The sequence below is a fragment of the Drosophila simulans genome, chromosome 2L (genome assembly GCF_016746395.2).
Source record: "Drosophila simulans strain w501 chromosome 2L, Prin_Dsim_3.1, whole genome shotgun sequence".
NCBI lineage: Eukaryota > Metazoa > Arthropoda > Insecta > Diptera > Drosophilidae > Drosophila > Drosophila simulans.
Genome location: NC_052520.2, coordinates 21,882,635 through 21,903,103, shown reverse-complemented (window position 1 = coordinate 21,903,103; position 20,469 = coordinate 21,882,635). Strand labels below are relative to the sequence as shown.

Genomic DNA, 20,469 nt, shown 5'->3' with positions numbered 1-20,469 from the left:
AAATATATTTTTTCGGATTATTTACCCTTAGGTATTGGTAGTGTTTTAAAAGAACAACAAACAGCATTCCATGGCGGAAGCCGGTATCCATACATATGTATGTAAGTTAATGGAGTATATATTAAAGTAGTGCCATAATCAATTCACACAACATATGTTTCTAGGTAAACATAAACGTAAACATAAGGAAAGATCACACGCATTATTTTTTCTTGAACAACTCTTTTCTAAAAATAAAAGGAAAAGTAGCGCCTTCGTCTAGTAATTAAAAAAGAGAACGCAATAGCAAATATGAGTGCGGTGGATCTTATTTAAATTTATAATTTTAATAAAACCTTTTTAATAATTTTGCTCTTTCGATATTTGGTCTCATGATATTTCTGGCATATCGCTAAAAATTGACGAGACAAATGATAAGATAAAAAATGTGATATGTAAATTGGAAAAGGAGTGGGAGTGGCAGTTTTGGGCAACATTTTGTGCGTTGGAGTGGGCAACTTTCTTACATGCTTAGTCTCAACTTGCTAGCTCTGAAAGACAGATGGACTTCCGTCCAGATCGACTTGGGTAGTGACCCAGAATTCATACACCGTTTCTTATATACTTCTCAACTAGTTATAACAATAAGGTTATATTTCTAAAAATTTCTACCTATTTTCTCCGTGCCAGTCCACGTAGTCTAATGCATAATTAGAGAGCAGGAGTCGTTATTGCATTTGATTCTATTATCGGAACCTAATGGTCCACAGATGAAGTTTCAAACGTTCTAGGGCCTTTAGTTAACTTACTTACTCTATGAAAACTTATCTTAATCTAAGACATCTTGCAGGTAGTCAACTGGTCATGGGCTTCGTAACCAATGCTGAATTTCCTGGGCTGCGCCACTAGCTCGACTATTCGAGATTAAAAATAATTTAAATAACTGCCTTCTGAAATTGAAGCCCGCGTACCTCATGAACGCTTAATGAGTACGTTTTATAAGTGAAGTAAAAGCTATGCTTCTTCGTTGAATTTTTAGTGTGTCGCTTAAAATCATAAAACCAGTCCACTGTGCATCTTTACTCAATACTTTAATCAAAAATGGTTCGGGTAAATGTGGGGAACCCAAACTAGATCTTGATAATTATATTTGTATCTATATGGAACAGTGTCTTTTTTTAAAACTGCGTGTCAAAAAAGTCGGGGTTTCAAAAAAGGCGTACAACCAAAGTTTTTTATATCCCACTAATTAATAAAAAATTATTTTAGGACTTTAAAAAACTATCCAAATTCGTGTTTTTTTATATCCTTTAAATGACGATACGATATCAACAAATAAAAAACCAACTTAATCAGACAAATTTTCAAAATTTTTTTACACCTTTACCATTCGTTCTATTGAACCACTATGTACTATGTAAGTTTTGTTTTGGACTGGCTTTTGATTGATGAATAGGATACATATAAGATAAGTTAATCAGGAGAATTTCAGAATTTGGTGTGTAGTAGTCGTCTTTGCTAACTCTTCTCGGCCAGTCCCTACGTGGTCTTCCGACCAGAGTAACCCTCTATATTTGAACATAGTACAAAGACGATATTTCGCAGTGATATTTCGAAAGATAAATTAAAAGCAAGCAAAAGAATTAATGATGTAAGTCCCTCTTCCCTCTAATATTGTTAATATTGTAATATTAAAAGTAAACTTACAGGTTCATACCTGTTGTCGCCGCATTGGGAGTGTAGCTGCTGTAGGAATTGCTGTTCTGGCCGGATAAGAAGGCAGTTGGTAGTCCTAATAGCGAGGCTAGTACATCTTCTAGCGAGGCGCTGCTTAACGACCGTTCGGGTGCTATATTACGTGTTGGTACTGTTAGTGGATTAAGCAGGCCAGGATATGATTTTTTTGGTTGTAAATAAATACCAAACAATTAAATTTGTAAGGAATGAAATAAATATCGCTGGCGATAAAATATCCAACAAACACACTTAAAAGGAATTTAGAGATGTGTACTATGCCTGGTTATTAAACACAAATACAACCTCAACGGCATACTCGAGTAACTCGACTATCATATACCCGTTACTCGCATTTTCTATGTGGACAGTAGTCATTTCAAAAAGCACGCTTTTAGATAAGAACAGAACAAGAAAAGAACAAGAAATCTCTAATTTGATACTTTAATGCTTTAAGAGATATTGCCGTTCATACGGACGGACGAAGATCGGATGCTAACTATTCCAAGTGTACTCTTCAATGAATAACAGATATGAAAAATGATGGAAATAAACAAAATAATACCAGTTTATAATATAATTTGGACTTTATTATAGAAACAAATACCAAAGAGTAGTCCGATTTTGTGTAAAGTCATATTAAAATATAAAATGCACATAACTAACAAATCATATAAAGACATGCGTTCAATTTTATACTTAGTGGTCTCATTTTGGGTTTATTAATCAAATGGGCACATATTCAAAGTAATGATGGGTTTCTAGTTTTACTGCACCGACTGCAAAGTCCATGGGAAAACCAATACAAATCGTGAGAACAGGGATAGCTTTCTTTTACATCGTACTAATCGGTCCTACTTTTTAAGTTGGGAAAATAAATTAGATCATAACTAAAATTTTTCTCGTTTGATTAAAAAAGATTAAAAGAAAGCCTAAGTTAATATTTCGTTGTTTTAATTGAAATGTAAAAGAGTCATCATATATCCGTTAACTATCTGCTCATAAGTATTAATTTATGATACGCCATTAAAACTTTTATCGGCCAAAACTTGTAAAAATTGTGGGCGTTAAAATGATGGTGGGAAAGTGTTTTTCGTGACAGATATTAGAAAGAAGAACAAATGTCAATTTCAATATCAACAAATTATCCTTGCCAATGTTTTGAAACAGATTTGCATGCCTAATCTTATGGCGAGATCGCGAAGTTTATACAAATGGGAATACGGGCAGGCATGCCGACATGGCAGACATCTTTATACCTGTTACATTCTTCTCCACGGATCCAGTTAATATTTACTGCAGAAGTAACGGATATAATCTTCTGCCCAAATCTACATTTCTATATTTCTATACCCGAAGCAAAGGCAAATCATGAGCATTCGATAAATAACTAAAAGAGCGAAACTTTCTGCTCCTTTGGAATTAATAATTTTATAATTAAATGTAAAACAATAGACACACTATAGAAGATAAATAAAAATTTTTGTTTGTGTTCATATAGGCTAATGATTTTTATACGGAAAAATAATTTACTGTTTAATTTACTGTTTGCAGATAGGCTACAAAAATGCCGTGCACCAAACAAAAAGCATAACTGCCGGTTACCAGTATTTCTACTCTGGCAAGCTATCAAACTTGGATGGCGGACTCACCGCCACCGTTGCCGATACGATTCATTCCGTTCATGCGATGTGGCAGCTGACCAGCGGAGACTGCAGGTGACAGACCGACATCCAGATGCACTTGGTGCGGGTGGAGCTGCTGCTGCTTTCGTGCCAATTCTGGAGGACTGTTGTCAATAACGGGTGTTTGCGGCGAGTCCAGGGTCCGTGTACCAACAAAGCTGCTTTCCAGCCAGCACCTGCAGTTAGAGGGTACAAAAATGAGTGTGTTGATCAATATAAAAATCCCATATGAAACAACATTTTATTAAAAACATACTTAAAAGCAGGCTTCTTTAGGAAATGGATGGCATTTAAAACGATGTATTAGGGAAAATTAGACGGTTCGAAGAAACTGGGTTACCTTATGAGAAAGAAACGAGTATATATCAGCCAATTAAAGGATTCTCAAAATCTGAGCTTGATACGGAAAAAGATATACCAGCAGCAGAAAGCGGAAAATTTACTAACAGCAATTGACTTTAGAGGTTGCACACAACTTGACATTGCTGATTAGTTACTTTCACTGATTGTTGTTAGCTGCAAAAGACTTTATAAAGGACATAATGGTAAGAAACATTTTACAAACATTTCTACCAATATAGTATACAGGCCAAGAACGTCTTCCTATGCATATTGGATTGGAAACTAAAACTATAAAAAAAACTGAACTTTCACACCGCTTGTGACAAGTTTTACTTGTCTTGCCCGTTCATTTTTCGAATTTCTTTTATCTTATCAATATTCTGACATTTAAAATAAGATTGTTTCCCAAGAGTAAAGGTTTAAACGGAATGGTAACACTATATGAGCACAAAAATAAACCCAAAGCAATCGCTCCTATTAATTTTATTCAGCTAAAACGTGGTCAGTGCTATTTTTGTTACCGCCTCATTTAGCACGCTTTTGCAGAAAGTGGCCAAAAACAACAAGAAAGAATCTCATTGAGAGAGTAAAAATCTTCTTGCTCAGAGAGACAGCATATGCAATCTGACTTTAAAAAAAATAAACATTCAATACCTTTTTTAGGAAATCAACTTTCCACCTGCAGTAGTGCTATTATCTTAACCGCAGCTGTATGTACCAATGTAAATTGAATTGAATTGTATGTACATATATCTGGACCGATATATATGTGTACAATAAAATTATATTTTATTATATTTGATTACTTTTACAGGGTATCTGATGATAACAAAGGAAATGTGCAATGGGCAAAGGTTGAGCATTGGGCGAGGGTTAGAACACGAACACTCATTCTTTTAAAATATGTTACAGTCTGATATTTTAAGTCCCTTATTGAGCAAATTTCTAGTGTAGTCTTTGAAATCCCCGGCCAGGTTATTGAAGTTGCCTTACAGGTGGCAAGATGGCAGATTTGGGTGGTTTGTGGCAGTTAAGTGGGCGTGCTTAAATGTTTGCCCACATATCGATAGAATCGAACAGACTATAGCGGGCTAAAGTTGCATCACCCCTGCGGCTTTATAACTTGACGCTTTTGCTCCAGGCGCACTAATGACAGCCAACTGTGTTATTTGGAACCAAGAGACATTTTTACAAAACAGAAGTAATTTAGTTTTTAAAAGCTGTTAGCTACACTAATCACAATGCTCACATAAACCAGGCACAAGTCTTACCTTTGGCTAAGAGGTGCATACTTTTACAGGTAGCTACGAATGGTGTAGTTGTTGAATAATAACATTAATAATGTGCATAGATATTGAGGACTTGAGGAGTGCTCTAAAACAACAGTTTGACACTCAGTGAACAGATAGCTAGGAATAGCTGAGCGATCTGTACCATACTGTAAACTTTTCTTTTCTTTTTGAAGACGGCTAGTAGCCGGTTATATACCTTGAATTTGGACTGGTAGAACGGCTCCGCGGATGTTGCGACTGCTGCTGGTCGTTCACGAAGTGAACGATGGCGGAAGTGACTTCCTTAATGGAGCTTTGAATCTCTGTCGATACAGAATGTAAGGCGCGGGTTTCATTGTCTGCCCGTGTGGAGGGCGGAGTTGTCCGTTGGCTCAGCAGCGAATTGGCCAGACTGCAAAATAATAACATGAACAGTCGAACGTGAACATTTTATATGATTTTTAGTTCAGATTTTTAGTTTTAGGTCGAATCAATAATACCTAATACAATAATACTTATTACAATAACACATAATACTGTTCAAAAGAATTATTAATATAGACAAAGCTATAGCTGGTTCTCTCGACCATCAAATACCCGTTACAAAACTAGTGAAAGTTCTACGAAGCTATTATTAAAAATGTGTGGCATATAGATAGAAATTGACAAGACAAATATTACATTAAGAAAAGAGCATACCTAGAATCTCCATGCTCGAACTCAACTTTCTATCTCCTGAGATCAGAGCGTTAATACGGTGAGATATGACCAGATTCAGGCAATAAAATACCAAAAAAGTTACTCGAATCTGAGTGCCTAACCTCAACTTTCATGCTTTTAATGGATAACAGACATACTACTTTTTATACTCAACTATTACCTAGCTTATACAATTGGAACTCAACCTAGGACGGTGGTCTTCATTAGTACTGATTAAAAAACATAAAACTGTATTATACCCGAACATACCCTCTACGATGTGATAGGTAAAAATCGACTATAGCATTCTCTCCTGTTAGGAACTAGAGATAGGCTAGGATTCTTAAGCCGTGACACACTTCCTAAAACCCCGACAAGCCCTGAGAACTTTTACTCTCCACTCTGGCCATTAAAGCTCTAGTATATACTAATATATTGTTCTCGTTTCGTTTTTTAGGCCTCAATTTCACCGTGCTTCCTTTTAAGAATCGAGCTCGACCCACTCAAACGCTTATACACGTGCTAAATTTGTAAGATTATCTTGAATCATTACAAAAATTGGTATTATATATGAGCAGCAATACTATAAGCAAGCAGCAAGAGTTCTGACCTCCATACCTTATGGTAATGGGTATTTGGAACCTACCGTTCGTGGGGCGTTCGCTGGGAGAGCTTCTCTGTGCTGCGCCAACCCAAATACGGCTGTCGGTAGGAATTGCGCAACAAGCCGCTGCCACTGGCCACAGACATAAAGCTGCTATTAATGGGCGCGCCGCGCGTAAAGCTTCCGCGCTGCGAGGCACCGGGAGACATCTGAGTGGAATTCAGATGCGAGGTAGACCAGCGAGTGGCACCCATACCTATCTGCACAGGTGCCGGACCGTGAATTGTCGTCGACCCACATGAATAGGAGCTTTGGCCGCCGTGATGGCTGTGCGCTGAGGGACTCATCAACAAAGGACTTCGGTCGGAGCGTTGAGATCCCAGCGAGCTGAGGGAAGTCGTCTTTGAGTTGAGCGCTTGCCAGCGCCCCGATTCCTGGGTGCGTTTGCGGGTAAAGTTGCCAGGTCGGTAACCACCGCCTGCCGCACTTGTGCATGCGTTTTCGCCATCTGCTGCCTTTTCGGGGCCTTTGCTGTAATGACGGAACCAGTCAGGAATATTTAGTCGCTGGAGCGACGCTTGGACGCGCAGTTGATGCTCGCTTAGTGCGCCTGGATTGTGGTCATGTGATTTCTGCAGTTCGTTTTCAGGGGGCTGTAAGGGATGAAAAATGTAAACGGTGTATATATATCATTTTTAGTTCAATAGTTAAGTTAAAGAATCTAAATTTGTTCAAACCGAAAAACCGTTACACTGTCATACAAAATGCTCCCTTTTACATTGGCTTAGAGCAAACAAAATAGTTAGATTTTTTAGTTCCTGAAATCGATGTGTTCATACGGGCAGACGGACATGACCAGATCGACTACTGATCATGATCAGGAATATATATTTTTATATGGTCGGGACCTCTTCCTTCTTCCTGTTACAAACTTATCAACGAATCATCTACTTGCCTTCTACTCTTACGGGTCTCAAAACTTAAGACTTTTTTAAGTGGGGCCTGGTAGTTTTTGGCGACGTAGCCAATAATGTTGGTCGTGTGTTTGTTATTTTTCGAAATAACAAGGCAGCGTAACGGTTATCTGATAGTCGATGCTATAGTCGACTTTCCCGACTATCAGATACCCGTTACTCAGCTAGTGGAAATCCGAATTCGAAATTTCCTAATTTTTCTGGGATATCGATAGATATTGGGGAATAAAACGAGAAAAGCTGTAAAAATTGTTCAAAAGTGTGGGCGTGGCAGTTTTGGGCGATTAGAGCGTAAGAGTGGGAATGGCAACATGGGTCAACAAACTTGCGCTGCGTCTATGTCTCTAGAATCTAAAAGCTTTTATAGTTCCTGAGATCTCGACGTTCATACGGACGGACAAGGTCAAATCGGAATCGGCTATTGATCCGGATCAAGAATACATATACTTTATATGGTCGCAAACACTCCCTTCTACCGGTTAAATACGTTTGAACGAATCTAGTATGCCCTTTTACTCTACGAGTAAAGGATATAAAAAAGGCGTTCCAAACTTCCTTATGAAATCAATATGCCCTCTGCAAGGGTAAACTAAAGTAGGGTAAGAGAACAGCGATTGGGTTAAGTTGGCAAATAGAGGAGAGGCGAGTCACACCCAAAAGGTTACCTTCGGACGGGGTGTACATAATTTTTGTTGTGAAAATAGCGCTCTAATTTATATGTATATGTATATGGTTTGAATCGAGGCATATTAAAAGAGCACACAACCGCAAAGGGTATGAGAAAGCAAAGCCATCGAAAACGTGTGAAAGCCACGCACCAACAGTACAACGCAAATGGAAAAGAAAGTGGGCATGCGAGTTGGCCATTGGTTTTAAAATTGATTTTTTAGGATGATACAAAGAACTGCAAAAGATGCAGTTTTATTTAACAAAACTGCAAAGATGCAGTTAAATAAATAAATTTGGCTTTTACTTGGTCAAACATGGCGCGAGAAACACAACACCGACACGCAAACACACTTGCGTCAGGCGCAGCACACACTAAGCGCCTTTTGCCAAGCCCCGCACGAGGAAATGCTTCGTGCTTGGACTTGTGGTAGATACTAGCGCGTTTTTTGCCAATTGGCCAGGAGGCAGCCGACCGAAATGGGGCCACAGTTTATGGAAGCTTTGGCGCATGGCAGACAGAAGGAGCTTTCCGATATTGCCTTTATGGCATCTCCGAGGAATGTAGGCAAAGGGATTCAAGGCTCGGTGCACGGAGCGCCCTGTATCAGGAGGGGTTCGTCTCTTATGGCAGCAACAGGCTGCCACCTCAGTGCCTACCTATCGGTGGGCGGAAATATTGAGGATATGGGGTGGCGGGAAAATGGTGTATGCACGTCATTGTTAAAATTCCTAAAGCTTAATGCTTAATGGAGTTTTATGAGTTACAGTCCTGAGCGCATAGCATCACCAATGTCGAATTGTTATTGTGAACATTTCGTGATATATTAAAGGTAAGTATTCATCATCATGGTTTCTTGCCATTTGGTCAGATCCTAAAGAACCTATCTTGAAATTAGGTACCTATGGCATTGGCTCAAAATTGAAGTAACCAATTAAACAAAAACCCCAAAAATGCTAAATGTTTTATATAAACTGTTGTGAAACAAAGCTAATTAGCAATTTTCTATTAAAGCATTGTTTTCAAAATTTAGCCATTGATTCTGAACACCTTTGTTAAGTATTTGTAATTTAAAACTGCAAGGAACTTAAAACTTCGAAACTTTTCGATATGATTTTTGGGCTTGTGGCAATTAACTTTAATGTATTGAAATGTTTTATAAACAAACCTACAAGATAATCTATACACAAAGAAGCTTATTATAATGTAAGATATCGAAGGGCCTTATCCAGAAAACTATGCTCAGCCGACCTTTTCTGACTAGTAGCAAGCCGTGGGAACTGGTGACTGATGTTCTCGCTGGATAACGTGTCACAATGTCCCTGTCGCTGCAGATGCTCGATGAGAGCGGGCTTCGCCCTATTTCTCTTTAACACCAAGTTAATTATGCGGGATCGCGTTGAAGAATATCTATTCTTCGGTTTGGCCTGGGAGCTCGCATGCACAAACGGTTTCCTCTTCCCTTCGGATTCTCCGGAGTCTATATCCAGATTGGAGATTCCAACGCAGCTACAGTAGGTGACGCTGCTGCGTGCTGAGTACGAAGCACTTCCGTACGCTTCGTCATCACACATATTGTATTCGGGACAAGGTGTGTTGTCGCCCTGTGCAAAAATATGGCCAGAAACCGCATACGGTATGCACTTGGCCTCCAGATATAAGAGCGGCTCGTCAACGGCTTCCTCGGCTCTGGGTGTCGGACTGGAGCATCGTTCGTCCGCCAACTCAGTAATTCGAGCCTGTTGTAGTCTTTGCTCGCGCCGAAGCTGTCGTCGCTCGTGTCTCTCCTTCTCCAGGCGAGATATGGTTTCTAGACTCTCGATAAATAGGTTCAAGTCCTGCCGTCCAAAGCAGGCTGCGTCTAATGTGACGGTGGTGGACATTGACGAAATGTCCTTTAAATTCAGGTTCAGGAACTGTGTGCAGGTGAATGCTGACATACTGCTCTGATGTTTTAGAATGCTGATTGAAGAAGCGCTCTTGTCGGTAGGACAGTCTTTTAAGAACTGATGCTGGTTCTTAGCGGCCCGATCGTATTTATATGTAACAGGTAGGCAATTAGTTTCTCCCATTTCGCGGTTTACAGGCCTACATACCTGGACGCCAAAATGTTGTATACAGGTAGCAAATAACGGGAACCTAATGGAATTTCTTTAAATCCGTTTTAATGATGGGTTTTCCCTAATCAATACGTCCCAAGTGGGCCTACTCAAAATCAAAATTTTGCACACCCGGCAAAGCCAGCAAAGCTACCTGTTTGGCAAACGCGTTTACCATATGCTACCGAGCACACCTGGTGCACCTACTTAATCAAGAAGAAGAAATACGTGAAAAAATAATAAGTTATATAGTGATATTGGCATAGCATTATCCATTTCCTACAATTTTACGACAATAATTATTTATTAACTAAATAATACGTTTCACAGGAAGAAAATAATATAAAATGGTGAATTTAATAACTTTCACTTGGATATATTATCTAGAATTCAGCAGCAAAAACAACAAGTGTCATTCTAAACATGGCCGCTAAATATGATTTGATTTTTATAATCAAAATTATTGCCTTGCGCAATACTTTTTTCTGCACGCACACGCAGAGCAGCTTAGCAAAATGTACAGATAAATATGGGATTGTTTTTTCTTTGTTGAGGGAAAATCGTTTATCAAGCAGGGACCGTGTTATTGTCTCAATATCCCAATCCCAAAACAATCAGTTGAAACAATTTGCCACTTTTAATTGAGGTTTATTCCAATACTAGCACCATAGCTCGTTCGCAAACATTTGGCATCAGCGCTATGACTTAATACTAGTCATACTACTACTACTACTACTAGTCATACTACTAGTATATGCATGCACACGAAAAGTGACTTCAAAAAACTAGCGTTATACACCAAAATTTTCGGAAATACGACAATAAGCGGACTCGTAAAGTAAAAGCTTATATTTGATTTGTTAAAATGTATATACTAGGTAGAAAGTAGCTATTCCAACCGTTATAACATAATCTTTGCTTATATGTGAGCTTTGAGAAGTAATTATTACACGATTTCTATCAATATCTATTTTCAGCATCCGTACGAACGGCGATATCTCAGGAACTATAAAAGCTAGAAGGTTGAAATTAAGCATACAGATTGTAGGGACATACACAGCGCACACAAAACTGCCCAAAACTGCCACGCCCACACGTCTGAAAAATGTTTTGCTCTATTTTCTGAGTAACGGGTATATGATAGTTGTGGACTATAGCGTTTTCTTTTGTTTTAAAAATAAATGTAAACATAAATTGCTAGGCTAGCCATTTAAAAAAAAAACAGTATTTTAGCATATCTATCGATCGATTTCAATATTAATATAAGGTGTCAATCCACGTTTTCAGTCCGAACTCAATAGTGTTAAAAAGATACGACGTTTTGGCTTGTTTGTCAAAAAGGTTGTCGAAATTTTCGACGGCGTTACGTTTTTAGTTACTTTCACGGCCAGAATGTTACCTCTTCTAAAATATCTGCCAACGCTAGTGAAACCAATAACACGCTCCACGAAAACTACATACAAATTAAAATTAAATAGCGTGCAATTCAGTTCCTATGTTTTGTTTTTGAATTAGCCCTGGGCAATACGCCAACAACGACTCCTCCCATTTTAGCCGTTAAACCATTAAACTATTTGAGGTGCGCGGCAAATAAAGAAATGCTGGCGCGAAGATAAGTAATTGGAAGTCGGTATAAAGTGTTCTTTTGGGGACACTCGGTCAGAGGAAGTTCGTCGAACCTTACCATTTCGACAAAGGCCAACCGTTAAAAAGTGATTCTTGCCATTTGCTGGCAATGCGCTCAGTAAGATAAAAAGCATACGAAAAATGTAGTAAATATTGGGAGAATGGCGACATTCTAAAAATGATAAATGAACAGTTCATAACTCGTGCACTCAAAAGTGATGAATAAACTTGTTTACTTAGTTAAACGTATAATCAGTCTTCGTTATAAAGTCATCTCAGATTTGTACATTTAAGCTGCGATCGTCACTAGTTTTTGTTTAATAAGTATGCTTGTGCAGAACATCCGTTTTCGCGGCCTACAACACACCCAAAATGCTTTGGGAACACGGCTTTATATTTTGTTTATGAGATGTACATCCCATTTGTACATGTACATACATATGTATACTTTTATGTAAAATGGTATACTAAATTAGTTTGTATAGTATTGTAAGTGAAGGAAGTCAAGTGAAGTAACTCAAATATTCTATTTGGACACACAGAAAATATAGTTTCAGTTGGGCGTTGATATTTCAAATTATAATTGGGAAGATTTTCTAAAGTCGCATGCTAACTATGTACATATGTATGTACATTATTCAAGAAAGAATATTTGCGGTTGTGAATATAGTAAATATATACATATACATGTACATATGCACGTATGCATATGCATATGATTACCAAAATAAAACGCAATTATTGAACTAAGAGAAAGATAGTGCTACCGCAAGAGCAGCAATCTACGAAGAAAGCGAATTGAACAAAGAGAAGTTCTCTTTGTTTTTACTCAATTTGGAATTTTGCTTTCACTTCATTACACAAGCGGAGTGAGAATGGCAATAAAGCCCATAGATATACTTACATATCTATGTATATATATATATATCTACATACACAGCCACCTACATATGCATATATGAACTGAAAAATTACTTAATAAGGCGGTCGCGGTTTTTTTGCATATGAATATATATATATACATACATATACATATGTTGGTATATATACCAATGCATGTTGCTATTATTGTTGCGAAGTGTAAGCATTTGTCCATAGTTAATGACAATCAAATGAGGTCAATGTTGTTGTCTACAAAGTGTTGAGGGTGGACATCAAAAGTATTAAAAGATATACGTGTACTTTGGGTAAATACATAATTTGTCGTACATACATATGTACATATGTATATAAATACTTTTGCACAGCACATGTGTACATACACATGTATAAATATGTGTAATATGTGTAAATATTTTTTAATTGGAGTGACAGCTTTTCTCCATCTGTAGGCGATAGAGGGGAACGTTGAGGTCTCGGAAACTAAAAAGGCCAGTAAGTTGAAATTAGACTTGCAAATTCTAGTGACGCTAACGTGTTCACGCCCACTATCACGCCAACACCTTTCAAATTTGTTTGACTACATTTTATACCCGTTACTCGTTGAAAAGTATTTTACAAGTAGAAGGAAGTATATATATGTATGTATTTACATATACATATATATTTTTTTTGTTACCAGCTGAGTAACGGGTATCTGATAGTCGGGGAACTGGACTATTTCATTTCTTTTCTTTTTTGCTCGTTTCTATCGATTTCCTATTTCGCGCTCACACTAGATGAGTAACGGGTAACTGTAACTCGAAGAAGTCGACTATAGCGTTCCCTCTTTCTTTAAGCTTCACTCATAAAGGTGAAAATGACACACAGGAACAAAGAGGATTTTTATAACTAACTAAAATGACTTTTATAATTTACACACAGAAAGTAATTACTTAGTCGGTTTAGTTACCTAGACTTGTAATATACTTTAAAAATGTATTTGCTCTGTTTACTTTTAAATAAGCCTTAACGGGTTAAATTCGCCAAAACAAAAACTTTCTGATATCTTTACACGAATATTATATTTTTATCACATTCCTTTATGTCTATGATTAAACAACTTCGTCGGATAAAAAAGATATATTATTTATTAATAATTGTTTTGTGATACCACATCAAAAATCGGACAATTTTAATTCTGTTGGGACTTTTTAAATAAAACTCCGATTTTAAAATTAGTATTTTCGTTGGAAAAATAATTTGTTCAGCATTTGTACAACACAATAGATCAGCAAGAAGCGCAAAAATATAGTTTGGGGTAGTGTTTTTCATTACTATCCTGTCCGAAACTTAGCAACGCTGCTCAATAGCTGACTGATATAAAAAAACACGTATTTGTGCCTGATTGATTCGATCATATGATCATTCATAAATATACTTTAATAAATAAAGCTGATTTGTTTGGGATTTCAATATTATAGTTCCCAAGTCCTGTACGATTATACGGTACTATACGATACCTTATAGGACACACAAAGAACATGTGTGTTTTCATAGACAATCTAGTCAGCGAATCTTCTTTTTACTTTCTACGTTTTAGTTACGGGTATAAATAGTATGACAACTATTTGTCAAAAGTGCATTACAGCTTTAAAATATCAATATCATACATTCCTAGCATACTTGAAACTATAAACGTTTTCTAACGTTAATTCAGTCCTATTTTTATGTATTTTTAAAAAATTTAAGCAAACTTCAATCCTGTTGAATATATATATTTTAGCTCAACGAACCAAATGATATTTATTTAAATATTTGTACAGCTAGGGACTGATTAAGTGTAAAGCGTCACGAAAATCGAAACTTACCAAAACATTTTTCTGGTTCTCCTTGTCCAGCAGAAATTCCATACTCTTGTGCGGTCTGCGTACGGATGCCATTCCACCAGGCGAAGGTTTAACCTTCCCGTCCAATTCATCCACGTCATAAGCAACGCTGTTTACATTTAGACGCTTTACGATGTATCGCTTGTGTGGCACGCTAAGTGGGTTGTAAGTTATATCCATAAGAGACCGTGTCTTTCCCGATATAACCGTTTCATGAGTGTCCAGATTGGTCTCGATCAAACCCATCTTGTCGACCTCTTCGACAGGAGCAACGGAAACCGGAACGGCGGTAACCACGGTCGGTCTAGTCGCGTTGCCGTGTCCGGTTAGTCGATTAACCGTATGTGTCTCTTGGGCGACTACTGTCTGCGAGCTGAACCCGGTGTCCCGCATTCTCGTTGCCTGAACCTTATCCATCAACTGTCCGGTTAACTGATTGCAGTGTTCTCGTTGGACGCTCGGCAACGCCTCGGTGCGGTGGCAACTGACAGTTTCACCAGTCGTTTCCTGAGGCGCATGCGTTAGGATGCCACTTCGTGGTGGCATCTTGGGCAGTGGCGGCTTGCCAGTCACCCTTTGCAGAGTTGAGGTCTTGCCCAGCTGTTCCTGTTGCTGCAAGCTGTGCACGTTGCCACTGCTTGTCTCGGTCACAACAGTATCGTCCAGTCGGCCACATTGCAAACTTCTTTGCGGCTTTAAAGGGATGTGCACAAAGTCGACCGATTGGCCCTCCTCCGGGCTCTGCCTGAACTCCTTTCCGGGCGACGCCTTGACCTGCGAAGGCTCTTGCTGCTGCTGCTTCTTTTTGCGACGTAACGAGAATCTCAGCCCGTGGGTGAACCTGGAGAAGAGGCTTCTGGAGGTTGGATGTTTCTCGTCCGTCCTCAGAACAGCCGCGGCCTGCCCGCTAAGTTCTTGGGCCGGCGGCATCTTGTTAATCGGCGACGCCTTCGGTTCGTAGCGCCTTAGTTGCTGGGATGAGTACAGGATGTGGTGAGCGCGGTTGGTGGGCGGCTCGCTAAGGATCGGCAGGCTAAGGGGTCGTGCAGTCGCAGAAGCAGGTTCCTCAGTGACATCGCTCGGAGTTTCTTCTCGGCAAGACGAGTTCGCAACGGCACAAGGTTTTAGACTGACTGTGCTGCTTAAAGCGGGCTCAGGTTCTAGGGTGGTCTTAGCTTCGGTTCTTTGATCGCGGCAATCGGGTGTGGCTAAGTTTGCTTTGTTTTTGACATTGGCGCTCTCTTCACATGATGAGTTTTTCTCTGCGTGTGCGGAGGCGGAGAAGAGCGCTTTGGTATGGAAACCGGTAAACTGAAAAAAGAGATTTTGTTAAATTATTTATGTCGTGAAGAAAGAGAATCATTTCAATGGGGTGCACAAACCAAAAAAAATGAACTTCTTAATTAAATATGTATGTACATACTTGCGCTTTGCAGAATAAACATGTATGCTTCGTTTGTAATAGAAAACAAGAGATAATGCTATAGTCGAGTTCACCGACTATCAGATACCCGTTACTCAGCTAGTGTAACTGCGAACGCGAAGTTATATCATTTTTCCCGGATATCGATCGATATTGGGGAATAAAATGAGGAATAATTTTTAAAATTGTTCAAAGGTGTGGGCGTGACCGATTCGTCGGCTTTATGGCGTTTAAGTTAATTAATAAGACTAATAAAATTATGCACAAATATCCAAAAATGGTTCAAAAATGCGGGCGTGGCAGTTTCGGGTTGTTATAAGGCGTTAGAGTGGGTGTGGCAAATTTTTTTGCAAATCGATAGAAACTTACAAAACCTATAAAATTATGAAACAATTTCGAAAATTGGTTCAAAAGTGTGGGCGTGGCTGTTTTGTGCGGTTTGTGGGCGTGGCAACATGGGTCAACAAACTTGCGCTGCGTCTTTGTTTCTAAAATCTGTATCCCAATCTTCTAATCTTCTTCCTGAGATCTCGAAGTTTTTACGGACAGACGGATATGGATAGATCGACTCGGCTATTGATCCTGATTAATATTTTACTTTAATATTTTATAGTCGGGAACGCATCCTTCTGCCTGTTACATACTTATTAACAGATCTAGTATACCCTTTTACGAGTACCCTCTACGAGTAACGGGTAAAAATAGGAGCTCAGCTAACGATCTTACCGGAAGATAACGATAAGCTTAATTTTACAAAATACCGATTTTTACAAACGTATAGCTCTGAGTAAGGCAATTGTTGGTTTCGACGTTTTGATGCGTTAAAATTTAAATATATTATGTATCTTAAAAAATACCCCTTTCTTTTGGAAAGTATGTAACAACAGGTATACGAAAAAGTGCCGAGAAATATGTATATACATGTATTAATTATCAGATCTTTGCAAACTTTTTATGCAAACTAATCTCTCTGCATCAAACTTTCGTAAAAGTCTTATTTTTATTGCAGATATTATCATATGTATGTACATATGTACATAAGTCGGAAGCTGTCATAGGAATATACATATGAAGAATATTTATATTTTCTATATTGAAGAATATTTTATTAGTCTTGTTAATTTATATGGATTTGCACAACAACAATTGGCCTCTCTAACGTGCACAAACCGCCCAAAACTGTCACGCCCATCCTTTGGACAAATTGTTTTATAAATTTTTGTTTTATTTTTAGTTTCCCCTCCCTTTCTAACGCCCGCAAACCGACCAAAACTACAATATTTTTATTACTCTTGCCTATCTACTTTATCGATTTGCCGAAAAAAAAATTGTAGAATTTCCTGTTCTTAATCCCACAAGCTAAGTAACGGGTATCTGATAGCTTTAGTCGTTGTTTTAAATCATAAAACGCTCTAACACAATAAACAACTACTTTTTACACGATATTATATCCGTTTTAATTTGATAAAAATCGGATGATTCACCATATAGCTGCTTCTTGAAAACACCTTAGAAGAATAGTTTCGATGTTTTCTTGAATGTTTAATTTAATTGTCTTTTCTTGCTTAATGTAAAATTTGTAATAGCCTTGATTGGGACCTTTTTTTTAGACTTTTTAGACCATCTCTCATCGTGATTGCAAGCAATTAATAACACTACAAGCTATCATATGTAATTTAAAATTTAAAAAAATATTTATTCCATTTCAACTTTTCCTAATAATTGGAAATCAAAATATAATGTTACACAGAAAATTTAACTTCACATTGTTTAGATCTATGTAGATATATAATTAAACAATTTCTTATTTAGACAACGTACTCACTATATTTTACTCCACATTTGGTTTGTTTAAGGCAGAAAGATTTCTTCATTTTTCAAGCAAGCACAAACAATTTTTTTCAACATTTAATTTAGAGGGCTGGAATGCTCTCTTCCGAATAATGCATATTTGTATACATAGTTGTGTACACATGCATACATACATAAATACGTTCGCCGTCATGTACGTACATAGGTATTTACATATTGTAAATATGCATGTACATACGAGTGTGTACACAGCTAGGTACATACATCTAGAAACCAACGCCTATTTATATGTATGTATGTACATTAATAGATACCTTTTGTGCGATCGCCGGCTCTCTTAGATGATGCTCTGGCTCCGGCTCGAAGAGCGCAACGATGTTTTCGTTCTCTCTAGTGTTGTGCACCAAAGTGGGGTCCATCTGTTCGTCGTCGCTGGGCGGGCCCTGCTCGCCCTCGCTGGAGTGAAAGTGATCCTCGGTGGGCTCCTCTGAGGACTGCTCCTGCCAACAGTACTTGCTTACCACTGGGCAGAAGCTTACCTCCTTGCCAAAAGAATGACGCGATCCGGCTGGAAGCAGAATCCCCAGCGGCTTCGGGAGCGTTGTTGTCTGCGGCAACTGGTGCATCGAGGCGTGTGCACTGCTCACGTAGATATCGTACTCGGATTCTGGCTGCCCGTCGTCGCTGGCCGCGAGATTTGGCGTGCTGCTTACCAGACTTCGCTGCATAGCCGCCGACGTCTGGGACTGGAAACGCCGTTTGGGCAGGAACCGTTGTGAGATGACTGACGGCGGGTACGAAGCAGGCTTTGCCGTTTCTTGCTCGTCAAGGTGGCACCGCTCTAGGCTTTGGGTGTACGAGGTTCGCAAATTAGTGGGATCCTGGTCAAATGTTTTAACAAGGCCATTAAAGGTCATGGCGGCTGGCGGCTGTTGAGTCAAACGTTTCTGGCGCGGCGGTGGCTTTATGTTTAGCTGTACGTGCTGCACCTTCGAGCACTCAATCGGAGCATTTAAATCACATTCCTCTGGCGCAGAGAGCTTGGTATCCAGCACCGGCTTATCCGTCAGTATAGAAACATTTTTGTCATAAACCTTGCTGATCTCATCCAGCAAAAAGTTTCCCTTACATATCATGTGCTCGTAGTTTCCGCAAGTTTTACTGCTTTGTTTCGACATTTCTTCTGCTGGGCTCCTCTTGTGGTTCTTCTGAAGAAGCTCTGCCGGCAGCCAGTTATCCGTGTAGTTCAATAGAGTTAGGTTTTGGTAACTAGCGTTCAAATATCCGGCACTTGCCACTCCCACTACTTTTCTAGCTCGTTCGTTCCAGCTGAAACTGCGTCGGATCCTTGGCGGGGTGTGGCAGGCAACAAAGAAGTTGTCCAGCTCCTCCAGTTCCTCACTGGAACTGTTGCTGTGACTGTTTCTCTGGCTGGGGCGAATCTGACGTGGTCGCCGCCTCCGTTCAAGCACCTGGAGCTCGTTGAGTGAATGGGTGGGGCCGAGGAGCGATAAACCGTCACAGCTATCGGCGGAGCTGCTGCTCCGGGTGCTGCCACTGTTTTTTCTGGTGGTGGCCAGAACGCTGCCGTTTGTCTTGTGCTTTGAATTGTTAATTCCCACAGAGAGTGGACCTCGTGGCTCGCGGATATCTGGCAAACTGTTGTGTAGCCAAGTGAACGAGGCGGCAGACGACGTTGATGCCGATCCGGTCGGCGATGGCAGCGGCGATGCCGATTCCGATTCAGAGCTGGCCCTCTCCGGGGAACTATTTATAGACGACGGAGAGCATGCTAATGCAGCCGTATCCGCAGTCTGCTCTATTTCGGTCTGACACAAATCATGCTCGTCTTTGAAGTCGCGAGAATGCGGGGCGCCCTCCTCCAGTAACAGCAGCTCCTCCTCCTCTTCGCAAAGTTTGTCGAAATTCTTTGGTATGGATTTGGACTTTTCCCGCTTTAGGGTACGTGGCTCGCAGTACCCGGAGTCCTCGGACAGGTTCTCAGCTGAGTTGGGGGGAATTCGCCGAGAGGATACCCCATCCTGTTTCCCCCCTTCCGTTGCAACAGCACCATCGGGAACAAGGCAAGGGCTTAGAAGGCTGTGACCACTGCTATCGCTGGACGAGCTGGAGCTAGAGGAGCCCTCAGATTTTAGCTTCGTCTCTCGCAGGCTTCTAGAGAGAAGTTCCTGCTGCTGCTTATATTCAAAATTGAGATTGTTCAGCTCATAGTATGTCTGGTGCAAACGACTACAGTCGCTGGATTCATAACGCTTTAGCAGGGACAGCGTCGGGGCTGATCCCTTCCTACTGTCTGGACTGCTGTCCCTGGTCCTGGCCCGCGTTGCCGCACCAGACTCGCAGGTGAGCGAGGGCGAACTGTTGCCCAGACTGTTCATACTCTGATGCTGCTCCTGGAGCGTGAGCTGGCGTTCCAAGGACTCGAACTGTACCAGGGAGGAGCTGCGCGATAGCGAGTGGGAGGAGTCCCTGTCGGAATAAAAATCCTCGAAGGTGCCCCCCCGCCTACTACCTATACTGCTGCGTTGGCCCTGGCTTCCGAAGCTATCGCGAGCACATGCCTCCAAAGCCAGAAAGCGTTCAAAGCTATTGTGGTACTCGGGATCGTAAGACATAGGGCGGCGGAGTTGCACGCAATCCTCTGGAATCTGGCCAGAATTTAAGTCATGGCTGCGCCTTGGTCGCTTGGGTGGGCAGACAAAGTCCCTCTCAGAAACGGCATCGACATCTGCTTTAAAAAAGCTTCTATAGGCGAATGTTCGGAATGGCAGAACCTTAACTCTATT

General features: G+C 39.9%; 2 protein-coding genes across 15 annotated transcripts in view; both read right to left on the bottom strand.

Moving 5' to 3' along the window:
- LOC6733122 overlaps positions 1–20,469 on the bottom strand; it is a 34,185-nt gene that overhangs the window by 4,304 nt on the left and 9,412 nt on the right. For 4 of the 14 annotated variants that reach the window (XM_039298643.2, XM_039298641.2, XM_039298645.2 and 1 more), the window contains exons 4-9: positions 17,977–20,411; positions 14,410–15,738; positions 6,357–6,967; positions 5,229–5,423; positions 3,366–3,574; positions 1,697–1,846 (exon numbers count right to left, since the gene is read on the bottom strand). In XM_039298643.2, the coding sequence (XP_039154577.1) occupies positions 1,697–1,846; positions 3,366–3,574; positions 5,229–5,423; positions 6,357–6,967; positions 14,410–15,738; positions 17,977–20,411 (4,929 nt within the window). Of the gene's footprint in view, positions 1–1,686; positions 1,847–2,281; positions 3,575–5,228; positions 5,424–6,356; positions 6,968–8,261; positions 8,409–14,409; positions 15,739–17,976; positions 20,412–20,469 lie in introns of those variants that run through there. The other 10 variants (XM_039298650.2, XM_039298649.2, XM_044923949.1 and 7 more) reach the window with 8 other exon arrangements.
- LOC27207125 lies at positions 9,065–10,315 on the bottom strand. Its single transcript, XM_044923950.1, has 2 exons — positions 10,052–10,315; positions 9,065–9,973 (listed from the first exon to the last, which is right to left on the bottom strand). Exon 2 carries the CDS (start codon positions 9,893–9,895, stop codon positions 9,155–9,157), a length of 741 nt encoding a protein of 246 aa, XP_044779885.1. The 5' UTR covers positions 9,896–9,973; positions 10,052–10,315; the 3' UTR covers positions 9,065–9,154.

Coding starts and splice junctions, on each gene's coding strand:
- LOC27207125 (XM_044923950.1), bottom strand. CDS start 9,895: ATGTCAGCATTCACCTGCACACAGTTCCTGAACCTGAATTTAAAGGAC.